Source organism: Electrophorus electricus, chromosome 10 (genome assembly GCF_041902795.1).
Source record: "Electrophorus electricus isolate QZ-2024a chromosome 10, ASM4190279v1, whole genome shotgun sequence".
NCBI lineage: Eukaryota > Metazoa > Chordata > Actinopteri > Gymnotiformes > Gymnotidae > Electrophorus > Electrophorus electricus.
Window position 1 is genome coordinate 20,937,901 of NC_137506.1, and position 21,184 is coordinate 20,959,084.

The 21,184-nt window shown below is 46.2% G+C and overlaps 1 protein-coding gene across 6 annotated transcripts in view; it reads left to right on the top strand.

Moving 5' to 3' along the window:
- The window catches only part of aqr (aquarius intron-binding spliceosomal factor), a 37,492-nt gene that overhangs the window by 2,513 nt on the left and 13,795 nt on the right, over positions 1-21,184 (top strand). For all 6 annotated transcript variants that reach the window (XM_027002385.3, XM_027002387.3, XM_081721363.1 and 3 more), the window contains 19 exons: positions 396-496; positions 2,266-2,342; positions 3,170-3,234; positions 3,956-4,072; positions 4,261-4,374; positions 4,932-5,035; positions 7,210-7,312; positions 9,116-9,236; positions 9,542-9,683; positions 9,855-10,033; positions 10,717-10,884; positions 12,922-13,091; positions 14,562-14,803; positions 14,947-15,087; positions 15,458-15,527; positions 16,562-16,672; positions 17,158-17,267; positions 19,258-19,393; positions 20,202-20,411. In XM_027002385.3, coding sequence (XP_026858186.2) covers positions 396-496; positions 2,266-2,342; positions 3,170-3,234; positions 3,956-4,072; positions 4,261-4,374; positions 4,932-5,035; positions 7,210-7,312; positions 9,116-9,236; positions 9,542-9,683; positions 9,855-10,033; positions 10,717-10,884; positions 12,922-13,091; positions 14,562-14,803; positions 14,947-15,087; positions 15,458-15,527; positions 16,562-16,672; positions 17,158-17,267; positions 19,258-19,393; positions 20,202-20,411 — 2,481 coding nt within the window. The remainder of the gene's footprint in view (positions 1-395; positions 497-2,265; positions 2,343-3,169; positions 3,235-3,955; positions 4,073-4,260; positions 4,375-4,931; positions 5,036-7,209; positions 7,313-9,115; positions 9,237-9,541; positions 9,684-9,854; positions 10,034-10,716; positions 10,885-12,921; positions 13,092-14,561; positions 14,804-14,946; positions 15,088-15,457; positions 15,528-16,561; positions 16,673-17,157; positions 17,268-19,257; positions 19,394-20,201; positions 20,412-21,184) is intronic.

Consider the following 21,184-nt stretch of genomic DNA (forward strand, 5'->3'; position numbering starts at 1 on the left):
ATATCTTTTTTTGATGAATGATACACATTCAACTCTTCCTACAGCAGCTAAGAGTTAATTTTGTTAAAAACAAATTCAATAAAGTTAGTACTGTGGTTATACTAACCTTATTATTAACTTATCAAGTATCAACATTTATGCAACTGTAATAAATTAGAATGCGGAAGAAATTTTGAAATGCGAAAGGCAAGTTAGTATTGGCTTAAACCCATAAAGCACAGATGTTTTTTTGTTTTTTTTCAAAGAAACTTGAAGAAAATTGCCAAGGAATAAACTGGTCTGGGAAAAAGAAACTCCATTAGCTACATAGCTTTCTGTTTTTATGACTGGATTTGCTTGGATTTTGATAGTGTGTCCAGATTTTAGTCTGAGCATAAACTCTGACATTTTTGCAGTCAAGACTCCAGCAGGAACTCAAGAAAGTCCCCAAGTTGCAGAAGTTCTGGAACCTCATAAAGAAGAATTATGAGAAAATGGACTTGAAGGCAGCAGAGCAGTACGTACAAGTCAAGTCAGAAGGCTTTTTATTGTCATTTTGGCTATATACAGGTATAGAGTGAAACAAAAGAACATTCCTCCAGGACCATGGTACGGCTCAAAAGAAGCACTTAAGAGTAGACAGTAAATATGAAAATACAGATAATGTATAGGGCAACACCAATCCACAGAGTAGGTGGATGTGCAAAGGACATACCACATTGCGATATTTTAACAGATACATACAGCATACAGCAGTCAGTACACTAATTTAAGAACACAGTATTATTAAATGGAACTCAGTATTTGTTTGTCAGTCACCTGGAGTTGAGGAGTCCGCTGGGGGAAGATACTGTTGCCCAGTTTGGCTGTATGGGCACAAATCCTTTGGTACCTCCTCCCGGATGGTAGGAGAGCAAAGAGTTTGTGTTAAGGGTGTGTGGGATCCTCCATAATGCTGGTGCCTTTGTGGAGACAGCAGGTGTTGTAAACGTCCATGATGGAGGGCAGAGACACCACGATGATCTTCTCAACTGTCCTCACTTCTCTGCTGGGTATTGCAGTCCGAAATGGAGCAATTTCCCCAGCAGGCAGTGACGGAGCTTCTCAGGATGCAGTATTGATTGGAGAGTCATCACCTTGTTCTTTCCTGAAATCAACCATCTCTTTTGTTTTTTCCACATTTAGTTGTTCACTGTTCTCCAGTCAGTCAGCCTCTGCACCTCCTCCTCTCTGTGTGCTGACTCGTCATCCCTGCTGATGAGACCCTCCACAGTTGTCATTAGCACACTTGATTTGGTTGGAGTTGCGCATTGCTGTACAGCTTTGGGTCAGCAGAGTGAATCACAGTGGACCAGGCACACAGTCCTCAGCCCCAGTTCTCAGCATGGTGGCGCTGTAGCAGCTGCTCCTGAGCCGCACTGGCTGGGCTTTTCCAGTCAGAAAGTTCCAGTCACAGACGGAGGCGTTCAGGCACGGTGGCCTCAGCTTTTCACTCAGATTCTGAGCTATGGTGGTGTTGAATGCTGAACTGGAGTCTATAAACAGTGTTCTAACATGCGTCCTTATAGTCCAGATGGGTAAGGGCCAGATGAAGGGTGGTAGGGATTGTGTAATATGTCGATATGTGAACTGTAGGGGGTCCGGGGGGGGGGGGCAGCTGTGTCTCGATGTGCCTCCTGAAGCACTTCACGATGATGGGCATGAGTGTGACAGGACGGTGGCCGTTGAGGCAGGACCCTGGAGACACTTAGGCACTGGCGGAGGCCTTGAAGCACGTAGGGGTGGTGGTGCTGCTCAGGGACATGCTGAAGATGTCCGTCTGCTAGCTGCTCCGCTGAGTACTCGGCCAGAATGTTGTCTGGTCCTGCAGCCTTCTGTGGGTTGACGCTGCGCAGGGTTTTCCTGACATCATCCACGGTCAGGCACAGCACCTGTGTAGGGGGGGCTGGGGTGCTGTTTCTTGCCATGACATTGCTCTCTGCTTCAAACTGTGCATAGAAGTCATTCAGCACATGTGGAAGGGAGGCATCACAGTCACAGGCAGGAGATGATGTCCTGTAATTGGTGATGGCCTGAATAACCTGCCGCATGCGTCGTGTGTTAAGTCTACACCCTCCCCGTGTTTCGTTCTCTCGTTCTCTCCTCTCTTCTTTCTCGCCCCTTCTTGTCCTCTATCTCTCTCTCTCCTGCTCCACCTCCCTAGCTCTCTTCCTCTTTCACTGAACCTGTTTGAGCAGATGGATGCTGGTGTAATGTATAACCCATCGTCCATCTCTCCTCCTGCAGGGCCAAAAGGGAGAGAACCTTCCTCTCTGCCCTCATAAAGAAGTACCTCGCTGTGCTCATGTCTATCCCTCCATCAGGTAAGCTTGTGGAGAAAAGTTATTTAGTTCATGACAGCAGCAAAATTGTGATGCAGTTGATTTTGCTTTGAGGTTTTGTTTGTGCATTTATTGACTTAACTTGTATTATTTACTTTATACCCTAACCCGGTTTGCTCATTGGCTTCTTCATATTTAGAAATAACAGCAAAGGTCTTTTAGAAGTTTACTTGGGGAAAGGCCTATTTTTGTTGCCCATCCTCCCCCCCAGCATAACAAATAGATTTGCATGCATTAACAAATTGAAGTAGACTATAAATTAGTTTAAAGTATTTTAAGTGCCTCTCCATTATACATATTGGCATGACTGAATTCTGAACTGTGGCCCTGCACCATCCTGCACCTCCTGATTCTTTGCTGCTCCTGACTGACCATACTAGACCCAACCCTCCAGTGAGGCCTGACTGACTATACTAGACCCAACCCTCCAGTGACGCCTGACTGACTATACTGGACTCACCCCTCCAGTGAGGCCTGATTGGCTGTGCTGGACCCACCCCTCCAGTGAGGCCTGACTGGCTGTACTGGACCCCTCCAGTGAGGCCTGATTGGCTGTGCTAGACCCACTGCTCAGATTCCCTCAGGCTCGGTTCCCATAAAGTGCTTCCCTTCAATTTATGCTTTCTGCAACTCTTTCCCTTTACTGGTTTCACCTTTTGAAAGGTGTGTTCATTTGGCCGAGTGAGGCGTCTTGTTGCCAGCGTGCCCCGCCCTACATGGGGGACAGCTAGCATTGGTCAGCATGAGGATCTGCTTGTCGGTTGTGTCACGACATGCGGGTGTGACGTTTTCCCCCTCTCCCTTTCCAGGCCCTATCGCTATGGAGAAGGTGCACTACTGCGAGAGGTTCATAGAGCTGATGATTGACCTGGAGGTAAGGGCGGCAGGGACAACATCCTGAGTGAACTGCAGACGATGCCCTTTCATGTCCCTGCGTTCAGCTGTGCTGGTCGCACCTCTGCCTCCCAGTCGCCACCCAGCAGCCTTGTTCTCCCTATGATTTGGCCTGTAGCTTCTTCACCACATTCAGCTTTCCAACCTGCTGTGGGCCACATTCTCTCAGCGCAGACCATGAGTGCAATGCTGCTCCCAGCACTGGTTTCTTCTGGTTAACAGTTTACAGTAGTCCTGGGGGAGGTGCATTACTGCAGAAGTTGAATGCTGATAGACCTCTCTACAGTCCATATCTCTTAAAATGGACCATATCGGGTGGTCCAGTCGTGGCCGTCGCTGTTGTAGTTCACTCCTCCTGGCTGCAGACCAGACTGCTCGGCAGGGAGAAGTGCTGAAGCCCCACCTGCACCGGCACCTGCCTTCATAAAGAGAGTAGCTCTCGCGGCAGGTCTTCAGCTGACTTGATTTGAACTGAACAGGTCATGTAAAGATCACAAGCCATGTGAAAAGTCCTGCCAAATCAGAGAATATGTACACTGGCATATCACGAAGAGCTTTATGGTGACTCTTTTGACCATCTCTTGTGTTACGGGGATATGTGAAAGTACTTTAATCTGAGTGCATCTGTATGTGACCTCCTTTGGTCACTTTGAGAATTGTGTTTTCCTGAGGCTTTACCAAGCGCCTGTTGTTGTTGGCAGGCTCTTCTCCCGACCCGCCGCTGGTTCAACACAGTGCTGGACGACTCTCACCTGGTGGTCAGCTGCCACCTGTCCAGCCTCATGCAGAGAGAGAAAGAGGGTCACCTTTTCTGCCAGGTGGAAGTTCACAGCTGCAGAAAAGTTTATTCCTGCTTAGTTTTAGGGACTTATACTCATCTTAATCTCCTGTACTACTTGCTTCCAAAGCATTAATTAATAATATCTGAGTGAAGAGGAATCTTGATATAAAGGCCTTTGGGAACGACTGCTCGGATGTGCTGAATCAGTGATTTTTGTTTCTGTAGCTGCTGGACATGTTAAAATTCTACACTGGCTTTGAGATCAACGATCAAACTGGGAACGCCCTCACCGAGAAAGAGATGACCACACTCCACTATGACAGGATCACCTCTCTGCAGGTAACTGTGCCCCAGGGCCTGTCTTATCAGAGCACCTGCCAGCTGAGCACTTAAATCCCGTTTAACTCAGAACGAGTCTTGAAAAAGAAAAACGGACTTAAGTTTAAATGAAGTCTGTCATCTTTTGAATGTTTTCTTACTTGGCCATTGCTAAATTTCAACATGGCACGCGTCACACACGGTGTGTGTTCCTCCATTTTAAAGCAATTCAGCTCAGCCCTCTGTCTGTTCTGAGGGCGTTCATCAGGCCTGCCGAGAGCGGCGTTTAACCAAACCCAGTAACAGCAGCCCTGCACCACACCACCATAGCCGCTGTGCTGATCACATCAGTTAGCAGCATCAAAAAGCTGGCTGACGTATACTGGACTGTGATAGGTTACGCTCCCTGCACCTGCTCCCAGGCACATCAAACAGGGCCACTCTCAGATCCAGGGCTTGGTGGGGCGGGGCTCCTGGGATCAGTGCACTCCAGGGGGCTTAATTAGTATGGGCCCGTGCTGGTTATATACACATGTGGAATGCTAGATCAACTAGGGTTGTGTGTGTGTGTTTCTTAGAGAGCTGCTTTTGCCCACTTTCCTGAGCTGCAAGACTTCGCCCTCTCTAACGTAGCAGCCGTGGACACTCGGGAGTCGCTCACCAAACATTTCGGCGATCTCAGGTAAGAGGAGAGGTCGGTCTGATTACCACTGCGAATGACGAGCGTAAAGCAACCAGAGGTGTTCTGGAAGAGGAGCACATCTGCTCTGGCTTCTGCTGGCTTTGGTTTATCAGCTCCTGGCCGTCATCACCCTTTGATGTCCAGTAGAAGAGTGTCAGAAGTGGTGCGTGTCTGTGGCTTTTCCAGGCTCTGGGTGGAGTACTCCTCTGCATGGTTCAGTATTATCTGCAGTCAGCCCTTCCAGGAGTTCTGCAATTCAGTGCACATCAAGTCCTTGCATTTTTGATGAAGGTTCAGTACTGTCACCAACCACCACAGTTATCCAAGGAAAAAAACCTCTCAACATATATATATATTTTTTTACCTGGTTGCAATCGCTTCACTGTTACTACCGCTGTTTCTGTAGAAAATTACATGTGGATAACAAGCTAAATAGTAGGGTAACGAGCTAAAGGGTCTTTCTCACCCGATTTTACTGAAACTGCAAAGTAAAAGCTATTATTTTTAATAATGGAGTCTGTGTTTAAGGAGTTATGGTTTATAGCTCTGCATCACCCTGTTGGACTGTTGGAAGAATATACAAAGCATCACTGGCAGCAGATGGGATAAATAAAACTTGAATAGCCGTCCAAAATGTATGAAAAGGCTTCTAGGTCCTAATCGTCTGTTAATGATGCAACTCTAAGATGAAATGAAATGAAAACAGGGACATGGATCAATTCTGCTTAATATTTAAGTTTTTAGTGCTCAGTTGGAATAAGCTAGTTTTTTTTTTTCTTTCTTTCTTTTTTTTTTAACTTTGAACTGAAATTAAATGACTAAACATTAAAACACAGCAAGGCACTAACACACACCCATTTTCCCAGAATGTGAACAAGCAGATGCCGGCAGCTACTGCTCATGAAATCCCAACTACAGGGCACAAGTCAAGAGTCACATTTAGAATCCCTAACGATGGCATGCGCACTTCGTTTACCCTGCTGCTCTAATTATCCGAAGTGTTTAAAACACAATTGAAGGCAATCTTTGCAGCCCAGCGTCCATCACATTACTGCATTCCATCAGAGGGGCAAGTGACCGTGTAGCGCTCTGAATTACAACCATTTACTGACTTGACAAATGACAGGACTCAAGCTACTGAACCTGGACTTATTGCAGAGAGATGGGAAGATGGGATGAGCCTCATTAATTTAATTGATTTGCAAGAGCTTGACAATAAACTCTTCGAACAGCTGATTTGTCAGCTCATGTTAGCGAGGTCATTGTGAGAAGCTTACCCATTTAAAGTGTGTGTGTGTGTGTGTGTGTGTGTGTGTGTGTGCACGCGCGCAAGCAAGGCGAACATGCGAGTGAATGAGAGGGCTGGTTGGAGTGGAGAGGGAGCTGTGTGGATGAATTTCTCCTCTATTAAGCAGCCTCTCTCTCTTTCTCTCATGCACTGATGAGAGGGCCACAGAGGACTGCTGATTTGTCAGCTCTTCTGGTGTGTGATTGGGTGTGGCTGGTCTGTGTGGAAGAGAACTGATTCTATTTTTGCACAATTTTTTCAATCCATGTTTATTGTCCCCCTTTCAGTTTCAGCAAGTTATGAGCTTATGAAAGCTTTAGTAAAATTAGCCATGATCTTGAGTCGTCTTTTGATAGATAATTTTAGGTCTTTATCTGACTATTTAAGTGGATAAATCAGGCACAGATTTGTCATAGCCTTTTGAGTCACAAAGCTGATAAGCTCAGAAAACTCCAAATGTGCAGATCAAATTGAACAAGACCCATAGCTGCAAAACGCTCTCACTCACAAAAACGAGTGGCTTTGGAGGTTCAAGTTATGGAGTATGCTGTATTATTATGGAGATATTATAATTTGAATATTAACAAGGTATCATGTAAGAGTATAGCCAACCGTGATTAGTTTTATGTAAACCCTGTAGGGAGCCTGTGCCATATCAATAACAGCATCCTTCACAGGTATTCACATGACCTTTAGAGAGAGCTGTGATTCCTCGACATCCCCGGCACATGCTGAGGAGTTCGATTTTCTTAAACCAAGGATATTGACGCTGACCTGTTTCTACAGCGACCTTGAGCTGTTGTGCTTACCGATTGCCTTGTGCAAATGTCATGTGGACATGAAGCTGCACGTGCCCTTAACATTTCTCACCTCTGTCTTCCTGTAGTTCCAATACCCTCCACCGGGTGGCATCATACCTGTGCCTTTTGCCAGAGCTTCTAGAAGGAACCGACACGTCCTATGACAAAGAGATTCTCTTGGAGCTTCTGGTAGGTTTTGAAGCAAAATGCAGCCTTCGTTTTAGCTACCAAGCAGGACACAGAAAAACTGCAATTTGTCTAGCCTAACAGCTTCCCAGCAACCACATCACTTAATGTTTTTGTTTTGGGGGGGTGGGGGTGTGTGTTTGCGTGGTATGCCATGAATTTATGACATTGACCCTGAAATGCAGATGAAGCTGTCTTTTGTTGGCTCTTCATTTTTGGAATCCAATCAGGCGTCGAGGCTGCTGTCTGAGTGGGTGAGTAAGTGCTATGGGTGGAGAGTAGGGGTGAAGGTGGCGGACCGCCCCTGAACTTCCTCACGGCCGAGCCTCTCCAGGAGCGCCCGCAGTCCTACAACAGTCCTCGAACATGGTGTTGCACTCATCAGCACACCGCACTGCGTTCTCCTCAGACTGTAATTACACTCTCCAGCCCTCCTTCGGGGGTCCAGGACAGAATTGGCCATAATTAACTCACAATGTTGTTGGAGCCAATTAAAGTGGCCTGGGTTGCTCACAGCGATAGAAATCTCAAAGATTAGGCCTTCGTTAATACGTGTGCTATGGGCATCAGTGGAGATCGGACACATGCAATAAAGCATTTAATTAAACTGAGGATAAACGTCATGCCACATTCCCTGATTCATTCATTTTATTTTAGAAACACGCTGTCCCAAGGGAAGGGCCATCTTGTGCTGACTGGCTTTATTTTTTAAGTATTTTCATACTTTCATAATGGTACTGTCATTAAAAGTGTCCTTATTGTTAGACACATCACCTAATAAATATGAATCATCACAATAGATTTATTTACATTTTAATAGAATTGATTGTGTGGAAAACCTTACAGAAGTGCCACTTTTATTCCTTTATAAAATGCTCCTTTCAACTGCTCGGCATATTTGTCAAAAGCTGACCACAGCAGTTTGGCCTAAGAAACAACTGGAAGCTTCTGGTTTCCACCACACTTAGTCAGTACACACACATGTACACACATACATACACGCACTGGGATAAAATGCCGTGCCTGTCTGGGTAGACCTGGTCCCTGCGAGGGTCTTGTGCGTGCTCGTGGTTAGCAGCAGCAGTAAATGACAACGTTCCTGTGCTATGCTGCTGTCACCGTTCCTGGTGTTTTAACCGTGCGTTCAGTGCAGGTGTGGGGGTGATTGTGTGTGTGTATAATATGACTGAAATAGTGGTGCCTGCTACCTGGGTTTCTTTACCCACCACTCAGCTCGGCAGGCACAGCTTCGCACATCCTCATTTCTCACTTTTTCCTCACATGCTGTTTCATCTACCAGACTGCAGCAACACACACACACTCAGTTCTTTAAGAAAGACACACTGTTCAGTTCCTGAATTGCCTCAGAACTGAATCTCTCCCAGTCCCCAGTATAAGTGGTGAATGCACGCTAAACTGTAGATTCCCTGTGCAGCGTGCATTTGTACGCTATGGTTACTATGCCTTTTAGGTCGCAGCGTGACAGGGTTTAGGTCAAGGTCAGACCCTGACTCCAGCTAGCCTCACTGTTCAGAGGAGCTGCTCTTGTCTGACCTGCTGCCCTCTCTGAAAAGTGGAATAATATCACACAACAGTAATATCACACAACAGTAGTGGTTCAGGATGAGCTGCTGATGAATGCAGATAATATATTGTACTCTGACATGATTCTGCACATATTGGTCTGTGCCACTCTCTGATTTGGAGGTTTGTGCGTGTGCGTGTACATAACAGGCCTTCTGGAGAGTTTTCATTAACCCAAATTCTCTCACGTATGCTCTCACTTTCTCTCTGGCATATGTCCAGGTGTCCCGCCATGAGCGAAGAATCTCCCAGATCGAGCAACTCAACCAGATGCCTCTTTATCCAACTGAGAAGATCATTTGGGATGAGAACATTGTTCCCACTGAATACTACTCAGGCGAAGGTCAGACCTTCTCTTCTTCCCTGTTATCCACACGAAAGCCATTCTTCTGCCTTGGACTTTATAAAGTAATATTTGTGTCCCAAAGACATCTTTTCCTCTTAGAGGTCCATGTGCAAGTCAAGTTTGTAAAATGTCATGATGTAATTTCATTCAAATTATTTGGTAATGTTAAAAATGTACATTTTTGTCATCTTACACATCTTTAGATGAAGACAAGTGTACATATTGAAAACCGCTTACAACATAATTGAAAAGTTGGTGATTGGGGAACAGACTGTCTAAATGTCTTTCCGTGTGATGGCCAGGCTGTTTGGCTCTGCCAAAGCTAAACCTGCAGTTCCTCACTCTTCACGATTACCTGCTGCGGAACTTCAACCTTTTCCGTCTGGAGTCCACCTATGAGATCAGACAGGACATAGAGGACATTGTCTTGCGGATGAAGCCATGGTTAGTAAACCGTGAGCCCCGTTATACTCCCAGCTCAGTTTATTGAATCGGAGCGCCTCTTTATTTTTCCCCCCCATCCTCTGCACTCCCCCACTGTGCGACTTGGGGAGGGTTGTCTCTGTCCCAGAAACGTCTGATCACTGAGCCTGCCTGGATTGGCGTCTCTTGCAGGCAGTCGGAGTATGGTGGAGTGGTGTTCGGCGGGTGGGCCCGAATGGCGCAGACCGTTGTGTCCTTCTCCATTGTGGAGGTGGCCAAGCCCAACATCGGAGAGAACTGGCCGGCCCGCGTGCGGGCGGACGTCACCGTCAACCTCAACGTGCAGGGTCACATCAAAGCCGAGTGGGAGGGTGAGGGCGCCCTGCTGCCTCCATCGCGCGCACACATGCTTGCTTCCTGCTCACCTTCGTAAAATGGCTGCACCAGACCTTTAAATTCTTTATGCTCACTGTTTAATCACCCTTTGCCTCGTTTACTTGCTCTGCCCTATCTGTGACCTTGCTGCCTTTCCTGTCATGTCGTATTAGTTATTTATTCTTTATTTCCTAGTGTTACCCGTGGTGTAGTCGCCATGCATCACGGCCTGTTGTCCAGTCCGTAAGCTGTGCACAGTCAATGGGGTTATGCATCAGTGCAATGAAGGCAGTATGACATTGCAGTGGGACATCCTAGTAAAGGATGTTTTGTTTTGTGTTAAGAAATTTTTGCCTGAGCATTAATCAGGCTCCTAGCCCTCATTACCTTAAAAATAGAGCTCCGAGCTACTGAGAATTGCCCAGGTGCACGGTAGCTTCACAAGGCAGCGTCTCCCCAGCTCTTCCACCCCGGTCTTCGTCTTCGTATGCTGTCCTGCTCTTTGTCTCAGAGGTGTGGATTGCAGTGGTGGTGAGGGAGGGAGTCCTCCTCCCTGCCTCCCTCCGACTGCGTAATTACAGGCTTTATGTTTTAAAGATCAGCCCGTGCTGACGGAGCCCTTTCTGCACCTTGATCGCCCCCCTACCCCCACCCCTTCCTCCTCCTCCACCTTCCTCAGGCCTGCGTAAGCATGACGTCTGCTTTCTGATCACGGTGCGGCCCATGCTGCTTTACGGCACGCGCTTTGACCGTCGGCAGCCCTTCGTGGAGCAGACAGGCCTGGTGTACGTGCGGGGCTGCGAGGTGCAAGGCATGCTGGACGAGAAGGGCCGCGTCATCGAGGAAGGTAGGCCCCGCCCCTCTCCACCGCACTGCTGCCTTAACACCTGATGAGGGCACACCTGCATAAATATCGCCCCCAGTGTTTCACCAGACTAGCTGTTCAAGTACGTTCCTTTGAACCGGTGGAAGGGTTCTATAATCCTATGATATGGAAGAATTTTTCAGTAGTAGTTTCATCCATCTCTCTCAGAATGCAGAAATACTTCTAGGCCAGCATAACATTTCACATACTAGCTTCAGCTGTGTTGCTGTGCTTGCAGGCAAAGATGAAATACATACACAGTAAGAGTACATATAAATGGTGAGTAACATGTTTGGGGTTGAAGACATCCCCTTATTTCAGCAGACGTGGGGATTTTTAGTTTTTGGTACTGCGCGACATTTGATGCCATGCTACCTAAACTAATATGTTGAATCCATCACCCTCATTCTGTCACAGTGTTTTAGCTACATCCTGGCCAATTAAGATTGTTCAGTGGAAAATAAGCTTTGTACAGGTTTACGCTTGCATCTGCTTTAGAACGTTCCACAGCGGTGTAAGGACATCACCTAACCTGCTGTTGCACTGGTGTGCAAGAGTGCACCGCACATGCTAGCAGGAAATTGTGGAAGTGCGACAGTAGAACACTTTCCTGCCCTGAGGTCAGGCTCACCTGTGGAAGTCTGGTTTTAAGCGTTTAGTCCCGTCTCCAGAACCATCCCCTCTCTGACCTTATCCTGTCAAAAGTACAAGTGGCGTCTCTGTACTGAAGAGCTACAGCAGCAAACAGAGGCTGATAATCTGTCAGATTCCTACATGGTTGTTTGCATGTAGCAGAAGGCCTCCCAGGTAATGGGGTGGGGACAGTAGACCACTGTCTCTGGCTGAGGGACATCGACGTGTTGAGCCAGCATTATGGCGCTCCACCCCCATATAATTACAATGACTCCACTATAACCTAGAAAACTTTTAACTTATTACTTACCTGGAGATCAACTTAAGTTGTAGAACTGATGTGTATTTTAAGGAGCGCTGAGTCTTTATTCTTTTTTGTTCAACCTTGTACTTTAAAATGCTAAAATATGCTTAATTTGCACTTGCCTCGATTCATGTAGGCATTTAAAATACAGTAATGCTGTATATTATTTTTCTTATTTTGTAGAATGTACATCTCCAGTACTGAAATCAATTCGTGGCAGTGGAGCTAAATTTCAATTTATTGTTCCTTATTGCCTAAGGAACAGAAGAAACACTAGTGACTGCTTCATTTAAAGTAGGACATCAGGTTTAAATGATTTTTACAAAAGAAAGTCACATGTATGGATCTTCATGGGCTCAATTAATAGTAATTATTATATTAATGATTAGAATTAATTATAATTAGTAATTCATGTAATTAATTGAATACTCATGGGGGGGGTGCAAAAGTACATAAAATATAGTACTGTTTGGTACTCAAAAAAAGTGTGAAAGTACATAATATAAAGTACCCCCCCCCCAACCTACAAAGTGCCCTGTGAAGAAGGATTTAAAGGAAAGAACATGTGTGAAAAGCCAGTGGGTGTACATGTGGAGTCACTTGTGTCTCCATATTCAGGCATCGCATTTAAATCATCCCAAGAGGATCCCCAGTGTCTCGACCCCTATGGGGATCAAACCTAAGCCTCTTCGCGACTCCGGGGTATCAGTAGAACGTGTCGTGCATGAGTAGCTGTACTGAGGTTCGCAGCATTAATCCATCTGCAGGATTAAAGTGCTGAGCCTTTACGAGCTCAGGAGACAGCCTGGTACAGCATGGAAACAATGGACAGGCTTGCCCTCTATAACCACAGGACCCATGTAGCAAGGATAGAATAGCTTCTCTGATCTTAGTGCCAGTACTGCCCCAAATAAATGATGCTCAGTTAAGCCAAATGGTAACTTTGACCCAAATAAACATCAGCAGGCAGCTTACTTTGACAATTTTACAGCTACACACACAGATGCTTCCCAAATGGTGTGTTACATGTGCACATCCACCTCAGTCAGCCATGTTAAAATAATCTCTGTGCTCGCCTCTAGGCCCTGATCCAAAGCCCAAACTGAAAGGTGACTCGAGGACATTCCGGGTGTGGCTGGACCCCAATCAGTACCAACAGGACATGACCAACAGTATCCAGAATGGTGCAGAGGACCCCTATGAGACCTTCAACATCATCATGCGGCGCAAGCCCAAGGAGAACAACTTCAAGGTTAGAGCCTCAGGGTCTGGAGCAGGGCCTGCTCTTAATGAAGTGACATAGGCTTTATTAACAGCACAGCCTCATTTGAGGGCAGTTCAGACTCCCCTTCTGTATGTCAGAGTTGCACGAAAGTTTGCTGCTTTTTCAATACTACAATGTAGCAAACGATTCGATCCTGTAGCATTCAATGCTTTCAGTACTGAATGTAGCCTGAGGAACTGTATCAGTATTCTGGATATGTGAATCGAATCAACGCGTGCTAATTTGATTCGGATGGGCGACACACGCAAGCTGGCTCGTGCGTCGAGAATGCAGCATTGACTTTATGCAGGCGGTAACCAAGCTAGCAAGTTCGATCTCTCATGTCCGTGACTTTTGAGAAAAACAGACTCAGTGAGTTTGTAAGTGTGGGTATATTTTGTCTACAAGATGGCCAGCCAGTCGATATGACAAAACCAGTATGTAAAAGGTATTCTAAATCTCTCACTGCTAAACCAGCAATGCCAGCAACTTGGCTAAACATTTGACCAAGAAGGAGCCTGAACTCTACAAAGAGCTGAAAAGACAACAGGTTAGCAAAATTAAAGGTTACACTGGGGGAGCTTTCTTAAGTGATTAGTGAAATGTTTCATGGAGAATATAACTGGTTTTGAGATGCTAATTACTCGTCTTATTCATATATTTGTGCAATTTCATGTGGGCTAATTTTGAATCGTAAAATATTGTTTTAATGTTTTAAACAGAGCATAGGGTATACACTTTATTATGAATGTTCTTACTCCTTTATTTTACTTTCTCAGAACACAACTTCATCCATTCAGTCTATCATATGTCTGTACTAGAGACAAAATATGGCAAAGTCTTCAAAGAAGCCTAAACAGAGCAGTCCAAGGAGAATAAGACTGATACCACACTGACGCACTGGATTTCCTAGCTAAGAACCTTATACAGGCAAAGAAACTCCCTAATGTAATTAAAGAAGATAGTTTGAAGTATTTAGTTTATTATAGTAATTTTACTTGCTTTATTTAGCAGGGTTGCATTTTCAAATCAAACTTTTGCAGTAATGTTTTTCGTTCAATCCAACAAACATTTTACATTCAGACAATGCAAGGCCTGTATGTTTTTGTGGGGTTTTTATGCCAAGGTATTGTTTTGGTATCAAGAATTGTGATGTTACACAGGGTATCAGAGTCAAAATTTTGGTATTGTGACAAGCCTAATATCTACCACATTATCAATTTAAGTAAGAATTAACAAAAGGTTATAACATGGGATGAATTGAAATGGATTTTTCATCATTAGCTTTGGTCTGCCTTCACCTCAGCTAGTTAGTTTTGTACAGATGCATTTGAAGAATGTTTTTTGCACATACCACTTTCTATTATTCTAGACATTTTATTTTTCCTTATTGTCCATTTTGTTAAAGTGTAGTGTAGGATTGTTACAGTTGGTCTAAGTAAATGCTGTCTATTCCAGGCTGTGCTGGAGACTATCCGTAATCTAATGAACACCGAGTGTGTTGTCCCTGATTGGCTGCACGACATCATCCTGGGATACGGTGACCCTGGGAGTGCCCATTACACCAAGATGCCCAATCAGATCTCATCTCTGGACTTCAACGATACATTCTTGTCCATTGATCATCTTAAGTCCTGCTTCCCAAGTTACATGATCAGCGTAACAGTGGAAGATCCAGACAAGCAGGTCCCTCCATTCAGGTCAGTTGTGCAGGCCTTCTGCTGCAGTCAGACTACCGCTTAGCTGTTCCATGACACTAAGACCAGTTAGACGTGTATTTTGGTCCAGATTCAAAATGAATTCACACTTTGATTTGAAATCTGCATATTTTGTGCCTGTTCAGAATCAAGTTCCCTGTACAGAATGCGAAGGGGAAAAGGCGGAAAACTGACATTGAAGAACAGAAGGAGGGAGATTGCACACTCATAGTGGATCCCCATGTGATTCCAAACCGGGGACCTTACCCTTATAATCAGCCCAAACGGTGAGGAGAGGTCACAACCCCTTAGTCAGGTTCAGGCCAATAACCCTGACACTATTTCCCCCCCCTGCCAATCTCCTGCGTCTCTGGACTTTGCTAGCTGTAGAGCTTTAGAAACCAATTATTTAAAGTTTACTGAAGTAGTAAGTTTATTACTGAATATCCTAAACTTCACTAGGACCAACTATAAACAAATTGGCTAGATTTATTTCTGTTTGTTACTGAATTGCATGATCAAACAAATTTCTGTAGTCCTCCTCTTAATTTAATATTGATATTGATGTACTGTTTTCAGTTGTCCTTTGAAATGAATGAATGCAGCTTGAGTGTTAAAAGCTTGATCTGATACAGATATTGCTTTATGTTTGAATAGGAACACCATCCCTTTCACCCCGACTCAGATCGAGGCCATCCGTGCCGGCATGCAGCCTGGTCTTACCATGGTACCACCTTACCTTATATTGTTGAACATTTGTCACAGGCAAACTTTTTATTTCTGTTGCGTTAAGAGAGTGTTGATTGTTGCCTGTGCACTGCTATGCAGGTTACCATGCTGGAACAGTTAAAGCAGGTTTACCCCTCGTGCAGCCTGGACTACTCACCAGTTGTAAATTCGGCAGTAACACCGGGTACCATTTTACAGCATTATTGAGAACAGTGAATCTACCCCTCAACTCACCATCTGCCCAGATTGATGTATCCCTGGAAAATGGAGGCTATTTCTCCTGGACAACCCCACCCTTCATGGGAGCAGGCGTAGTGGGGCTGAAGTACAGCCATGAGAGGCCTTCAGTGGGGTGCAGTGTCCTTGCTGCCCCTCCATGGCTGACACCATTTTCCTGATCGAGAGGTGTCCACACACTGCTGATTGCTCGCTGACGGTGGCTCTTTGCTGTTACCGTGCAAAAACCCGGAAGATAGTGTTGTAGGTGGGGCCATAGGCGGAGCCGTATAACTAAGAGGCGCGCACTTGGTTCACAATCCAGCTGTAGGCCTTGGGTTCCCCACCTTGCCCCCAGTATTAGTAATTAGTATTAGAAAAATGTGATTGGATGCAGTGTGGAAGATGCCTGGTCCAGTGATCCTTAGCTGAGCTGCAGCCACTGCCATTTCGCTCGTAATAATATGGCAGTTTTCCATCCTATCTGTGTTTGTGTTTACACCAGCCCAATCTATCCCAATTGGTCACGCTCTGCGCCAGCCCCCACCCAGTGCGGTGTTCACACTGAACCCATCCAGGCCTGATGGCTTCCTGCATTCCGCCCTTGAGCCCATTGCAGGGTGCGCAACCTCACGTGCCTGACACTGCTGCTACTTGGATGAAACCATCCATCTAGCTGTGGGGGAGGGCAATAATAGTGGTCTGGCGAGCCGAGTGCCTGCTTGCCAGATGCCCTGCATCCTGTTGAGCAGGGCCTTTCTACGTTCGTTACCTAACTGTCCTCCTTTGCCTCTTCTACTCCCCCGCTGTCTCCAGGTGGTGGGCCCCCCAGGCACAGGCAAAACCGATGTGGCCGTGCAGATCATCTCCAACCTGTACCACAATTTCCCGGAGCAAAGGACTCTCATCGTGACTCACTCTAATCAGGTAGAGCCCGACACTGCCTCCAGCCGCCAAGCCCCTCCCTACCGCTGCACCATGTCTCCAGCCCTCTACACTCCTTCATTCACATTCACCACATGATGGGTTTTTGAAATGGTATTCACAAGACAGTGATGGCTTTGTACCCTGAAATGCTCAGCTAGGGCCGAGGGAATTCTCAAACCCGGTGGCTGTCACCCAGACTGAAAAATGCTCCCGCAAACTCGTGCAGGCAAATTTCAAAGCAGTCCCTCTTCCAACAGCTCTGAATGTTTGTGTTGAATCACAGATTCCAGTCTGTCCTTACACAGCGGGGCGTCGTGTTTACATCCACATATTTTCCATTAAGTGTGGCGTCTGTTGTGGCGCTTTTCGAATCATACCCTCCACCTGGCTCTTCTGAAAGACTTCACACTGCCGGGAGAGTGCGAACAACCCACTTGTAGTTAATGTGTGTAAACCCAGCCTGTGTATGCAATCTTCCCACCCAGGCGCTGAACCAACTGTTTGAGAAGATTATGGCCCTGGACATCGATGAGCGCCACCTCCTGCGTCTGGGCCATGGAGAGGAGGAGCTGGAGACTGAGAAGGATTTCAGCAGGTGAGGGTGGTAGGCAGGGCATAATCCCAGATGGCCACACATGCGCAACTTCGCTGAAAACGAGTTGGTGCATTGGTGGGAATGGTGCGACCACATCTGCTCTACAGGGGCGTGAATGCACTATGCAGATAACAGGAGGCCCAGCTAGATGTCGAGGGGGAGGACTAACAATATTCAAATTCCACTGGGTCTCTGGCCCAGTGGCAAGAGGAAGGAGAAAGTGTGGAACATAATTAACACTGTGGAAGATGAGAAAAGAAAGGTCCTGTCCAAGTCCAGCAAGGGATGTTTACAGCACCAGCAAAAAAATATATTATCATTTAACAGCCACACCGTTTAAAAAGAATCGAAATAAGAGTAAAGAAAAATGTTTGGCAGTTCAGTGTTCTTAACTGATCCAGATTTATTTTTCCCGCTATACTTAGGTAAAATCTTTGACTGTGTGTGTGTGTGTGTTGACTGTACCCCTATGCAAGTGTAGACCGTTTCACTACAGGGGTGTAGAGTAAAGGAAAGTAAAGCAAAGTTTATTTATATAGCGCTCTTTATACATGTCCGCATCCAAGCCCCAGTAGATCAAGCCAAAGGTGACAGTGGAGAGGAGAAACTCCCTAAGAGAGGAAGAATCCTCAAGAGGAACCAAGACTCAAAAAGGGGACCAATGGTCCTCTGGTCGACTCCAGACAGCATTATGACATGGATGGAAAAGAACAAAAAATAACTAATCTGAACTAGAACTAATACAGCAAGTGGGGGGATTATAGTGGCATCATAGTCTTTAATACTCGTGAGTGACATGCCAATAGTGTGTCTATGTCTGGCACCAGATCTGGTGGAAGGGCAGCTCTGTAAGGACAAGGGTTTCCCTCGTCAGGCACGCAAACAACCTCGCTGTGGTAGAGACTGGTCCAGGGACAGATTGGCTGGAAGGCAGACGACCTCATGGATGTACAGACTGGTCCAGGTTATGATCCAGTTTAGTTTAAGGATCGGAGATGTATAAGGGTCCACTATGTGGGTGTAGGCCACTTCACTGCATGGGTCTAGACCGTATCTCTACATGGGTGTAGACCGTAACTCTATGTGGGTGCAGACGGCGGCGTGACTCCTGGAGCCCCTTGCCCTCATACCACCTGGCCAGTGTACCTTTAGCAAACCTCCTATTCTCATTTGCACCAGAATGTCAGGTTTCCATTATAGATATTTGCAGCTAAAATGCATTTGAAAATCTCAACCTCATTTTAAATCTCTGAGGTACAGTCTACAATCTATTTATTTTTATTTTTTATTTATTTATTTATTTTAATTGGAAACATTGGACTGTAGTACAGTGGGACAGCTTGTAAGCCCTGTTCATAGCACAGTGTGTGTGTTCTCCTGCAGCTTGCTCCCTGGCTTTAGCTGTGGGGACCTGCCTCATGCCCCTCATGCCCTGAGCTGTACTGATCATTACATGATTAACAAGGTAGCCAGTGTGTCAGGCCGGGAGAACACACTCGGCTTCAGTTGTGCTGCACAGCATATGGCCATAAATAGTGTGTGTGTCTGTGTGTGTCTGTGTGTGTCTGTGTGTGTGTGTGTGTACGTGTACATGGTACTTAAGCTTCCCGGTTTATACAGTCAGGATCACAATGAGTGAGTGTGTATCTACTCCTGTTCTCCCTTTATTACTCTCCACAAACATTTTGAGAGTATTGGATCCTTAGGTCTGAGATTCTATGGTTAGTAAGGGCTGAATAGTGGCGACATGGTTGACCACTCAGGATTTACCATATGATTGATATAATGTACATTTGGGAATAGTGGGAAATATTGGTTTTATTCATAAAGGAATTGCAGTAAATACTTTTTTTTTTTTTTCCCCTTTGTGCAGTTTTGCATTGAGTGTTGAAGGTGGTATATACCAACAGGCCAAGCAGCAGCCATGGCTGTATTTTTGCAAACTAGCCGCCAGCGTGGAGACCTAACAACCCGGCGTCTCGCCCCTCAGGTACGGGCGTGTGAACTACGTGCTGGCCCGCAGACTGGAGCTTCTGCGGGAGGTGGCGCGCCTGCAGGAGAGCCTGGACGTCCCAGGGGATGTGTCCTACACCTGCGAAACCGCCGGCCACTTCTACCTCTACCAGGTACTGTACTGCCTGCCCCCCGAACGGTCCCCGAGCCCACCAGCGCAGGTGTAATTACCGCACATACCGAGGCACAGGGGCAGGAATTACCAGCTCAATCGCAAAACCCTTTTGGCCTTTTCCGATTACATCAGCAACACTGCCCAAAATAGAGCTGTCCCTCACAGGGCTAAGACAAAGGCAGCCCACTGAGGGGCTGCCTCCAGCACAGGCCCTGTGCAGGTGAACATGCAGGGAGATAATGAGTGTTTGGAGGGCAGCCTCGTCCGCTGGAGTAGCTGGCGGTGGGGGGGAGGGTATAGTAGCCCCGCCCTTTCAGCTGGAGTAGCTAGAGAGGGGGTGGGTATAGCAGCCCCGCCCTGATGGAGCACAATAGCTCTGCATGCTTGCGTTTCAGACACCTCATTCTGAGAAGTTAATGTCAGCACTCCAGTGTCCTTTGCTTGTGTGGGTGGTGGTGGTGTATTTTTATTTATTTATTTATTTACGTTTCCTTCTCAGTTTTCACATCGTTGCATTAGTCTCAGCTCTGTGCCTTCTATGTTTGCTACACACACTATACTGTCGGGGGGGGGGGTGTCCTATGAGCCATAAGCCTGATACAGCCTGCAATAAAACATGCACAGTAGTAATTAAGCAGGGTATCCTGCTGGGAAGAGCCCGTGACATTCTCAGGCAGTAAAACATCTCACACTCCACTCTATCAATCCTTTTTTCCTCTCTATTCTCTTACTATCTCACTTTTTTCTTTTTCTCTTTGTGTGTGTGTGTGTGTGTCTGTCTCTCCTCCCTTCCTCTCCTGCTGCAGGTGATGTCTCGCTGGGAGGAGTACATGAGCAAGGTCAGGCGTAAGCCGGGCCAGGAGGTGACCCCGCAGGATGTGGCCTCACACTTTCCCTTCCATAAGTACTTCTCCAATGCACCCCAGCCTGTGTTCAAGGGCAAGACATACCAGGAGGACATGGACATAGCAGAAGGCTGCTACCGACACATCCGCAAGATCTTCACCCAGCTGGAGGTCAGTGTGCATGGTCTCAGGCCATTGGGCAAGTCCTTAGGTAGTCACCAGCCAGTTGGGTGCTCGTGGTCGTCTGAATAGATAGGCATAGCAAGGACAGACTTCTTGTTATTGAGTGACACTAATCAAAAGTCCTGCTCTAAAACATCTTGCCACCTTCTCTTTATGTAGACACATTAACAAGAGAAATACATTGATAAACTAATTCATAATATATAAATGTCTGTCAACTTCTCTGCATCTTCTATTTTTGTGCTCAGTGCTATGCTAGGGGTTTTCAGTTCAACGAATCCAGAAGCTTCTAGTTTGTATTCATCCATTCCTTTACGCCCATATTACTCTCATCCTCCATTTTTTCTCTCTGCCTCCATCCATTCATATGAGCAAGGGTGCCAAAAAGCAGAGGTTCCTTGTAATAAACCGAACTTGAACTAGCGGAGCATCACGTGTCTCCTAAACCGAGCATTAAAGTGCTGGCATTACCATATAATCCATGCCTGTGTTTTTTCCATCATGGAGGTCTGAAACGGAGCCCATGCCGGCACGTCCCTTTTAGTTCATTTGCTACGACGGATGCCTCTGAGGCACGACTGTAATGGACACGGGGTTCTCGTGTTTCAGACGGCCTGCCACAGCAACGCTGCTTCTGCTCTTCCAGCCCCAGCACAGGAAGCAGCTCGGCCACCGTGGGCCCTGAACGGACAGGCGTGCGGCGCAGAAAATATCCTCATCAATACAGCACGTTTGGATCGGTTTAATATTAAAATAGTAAC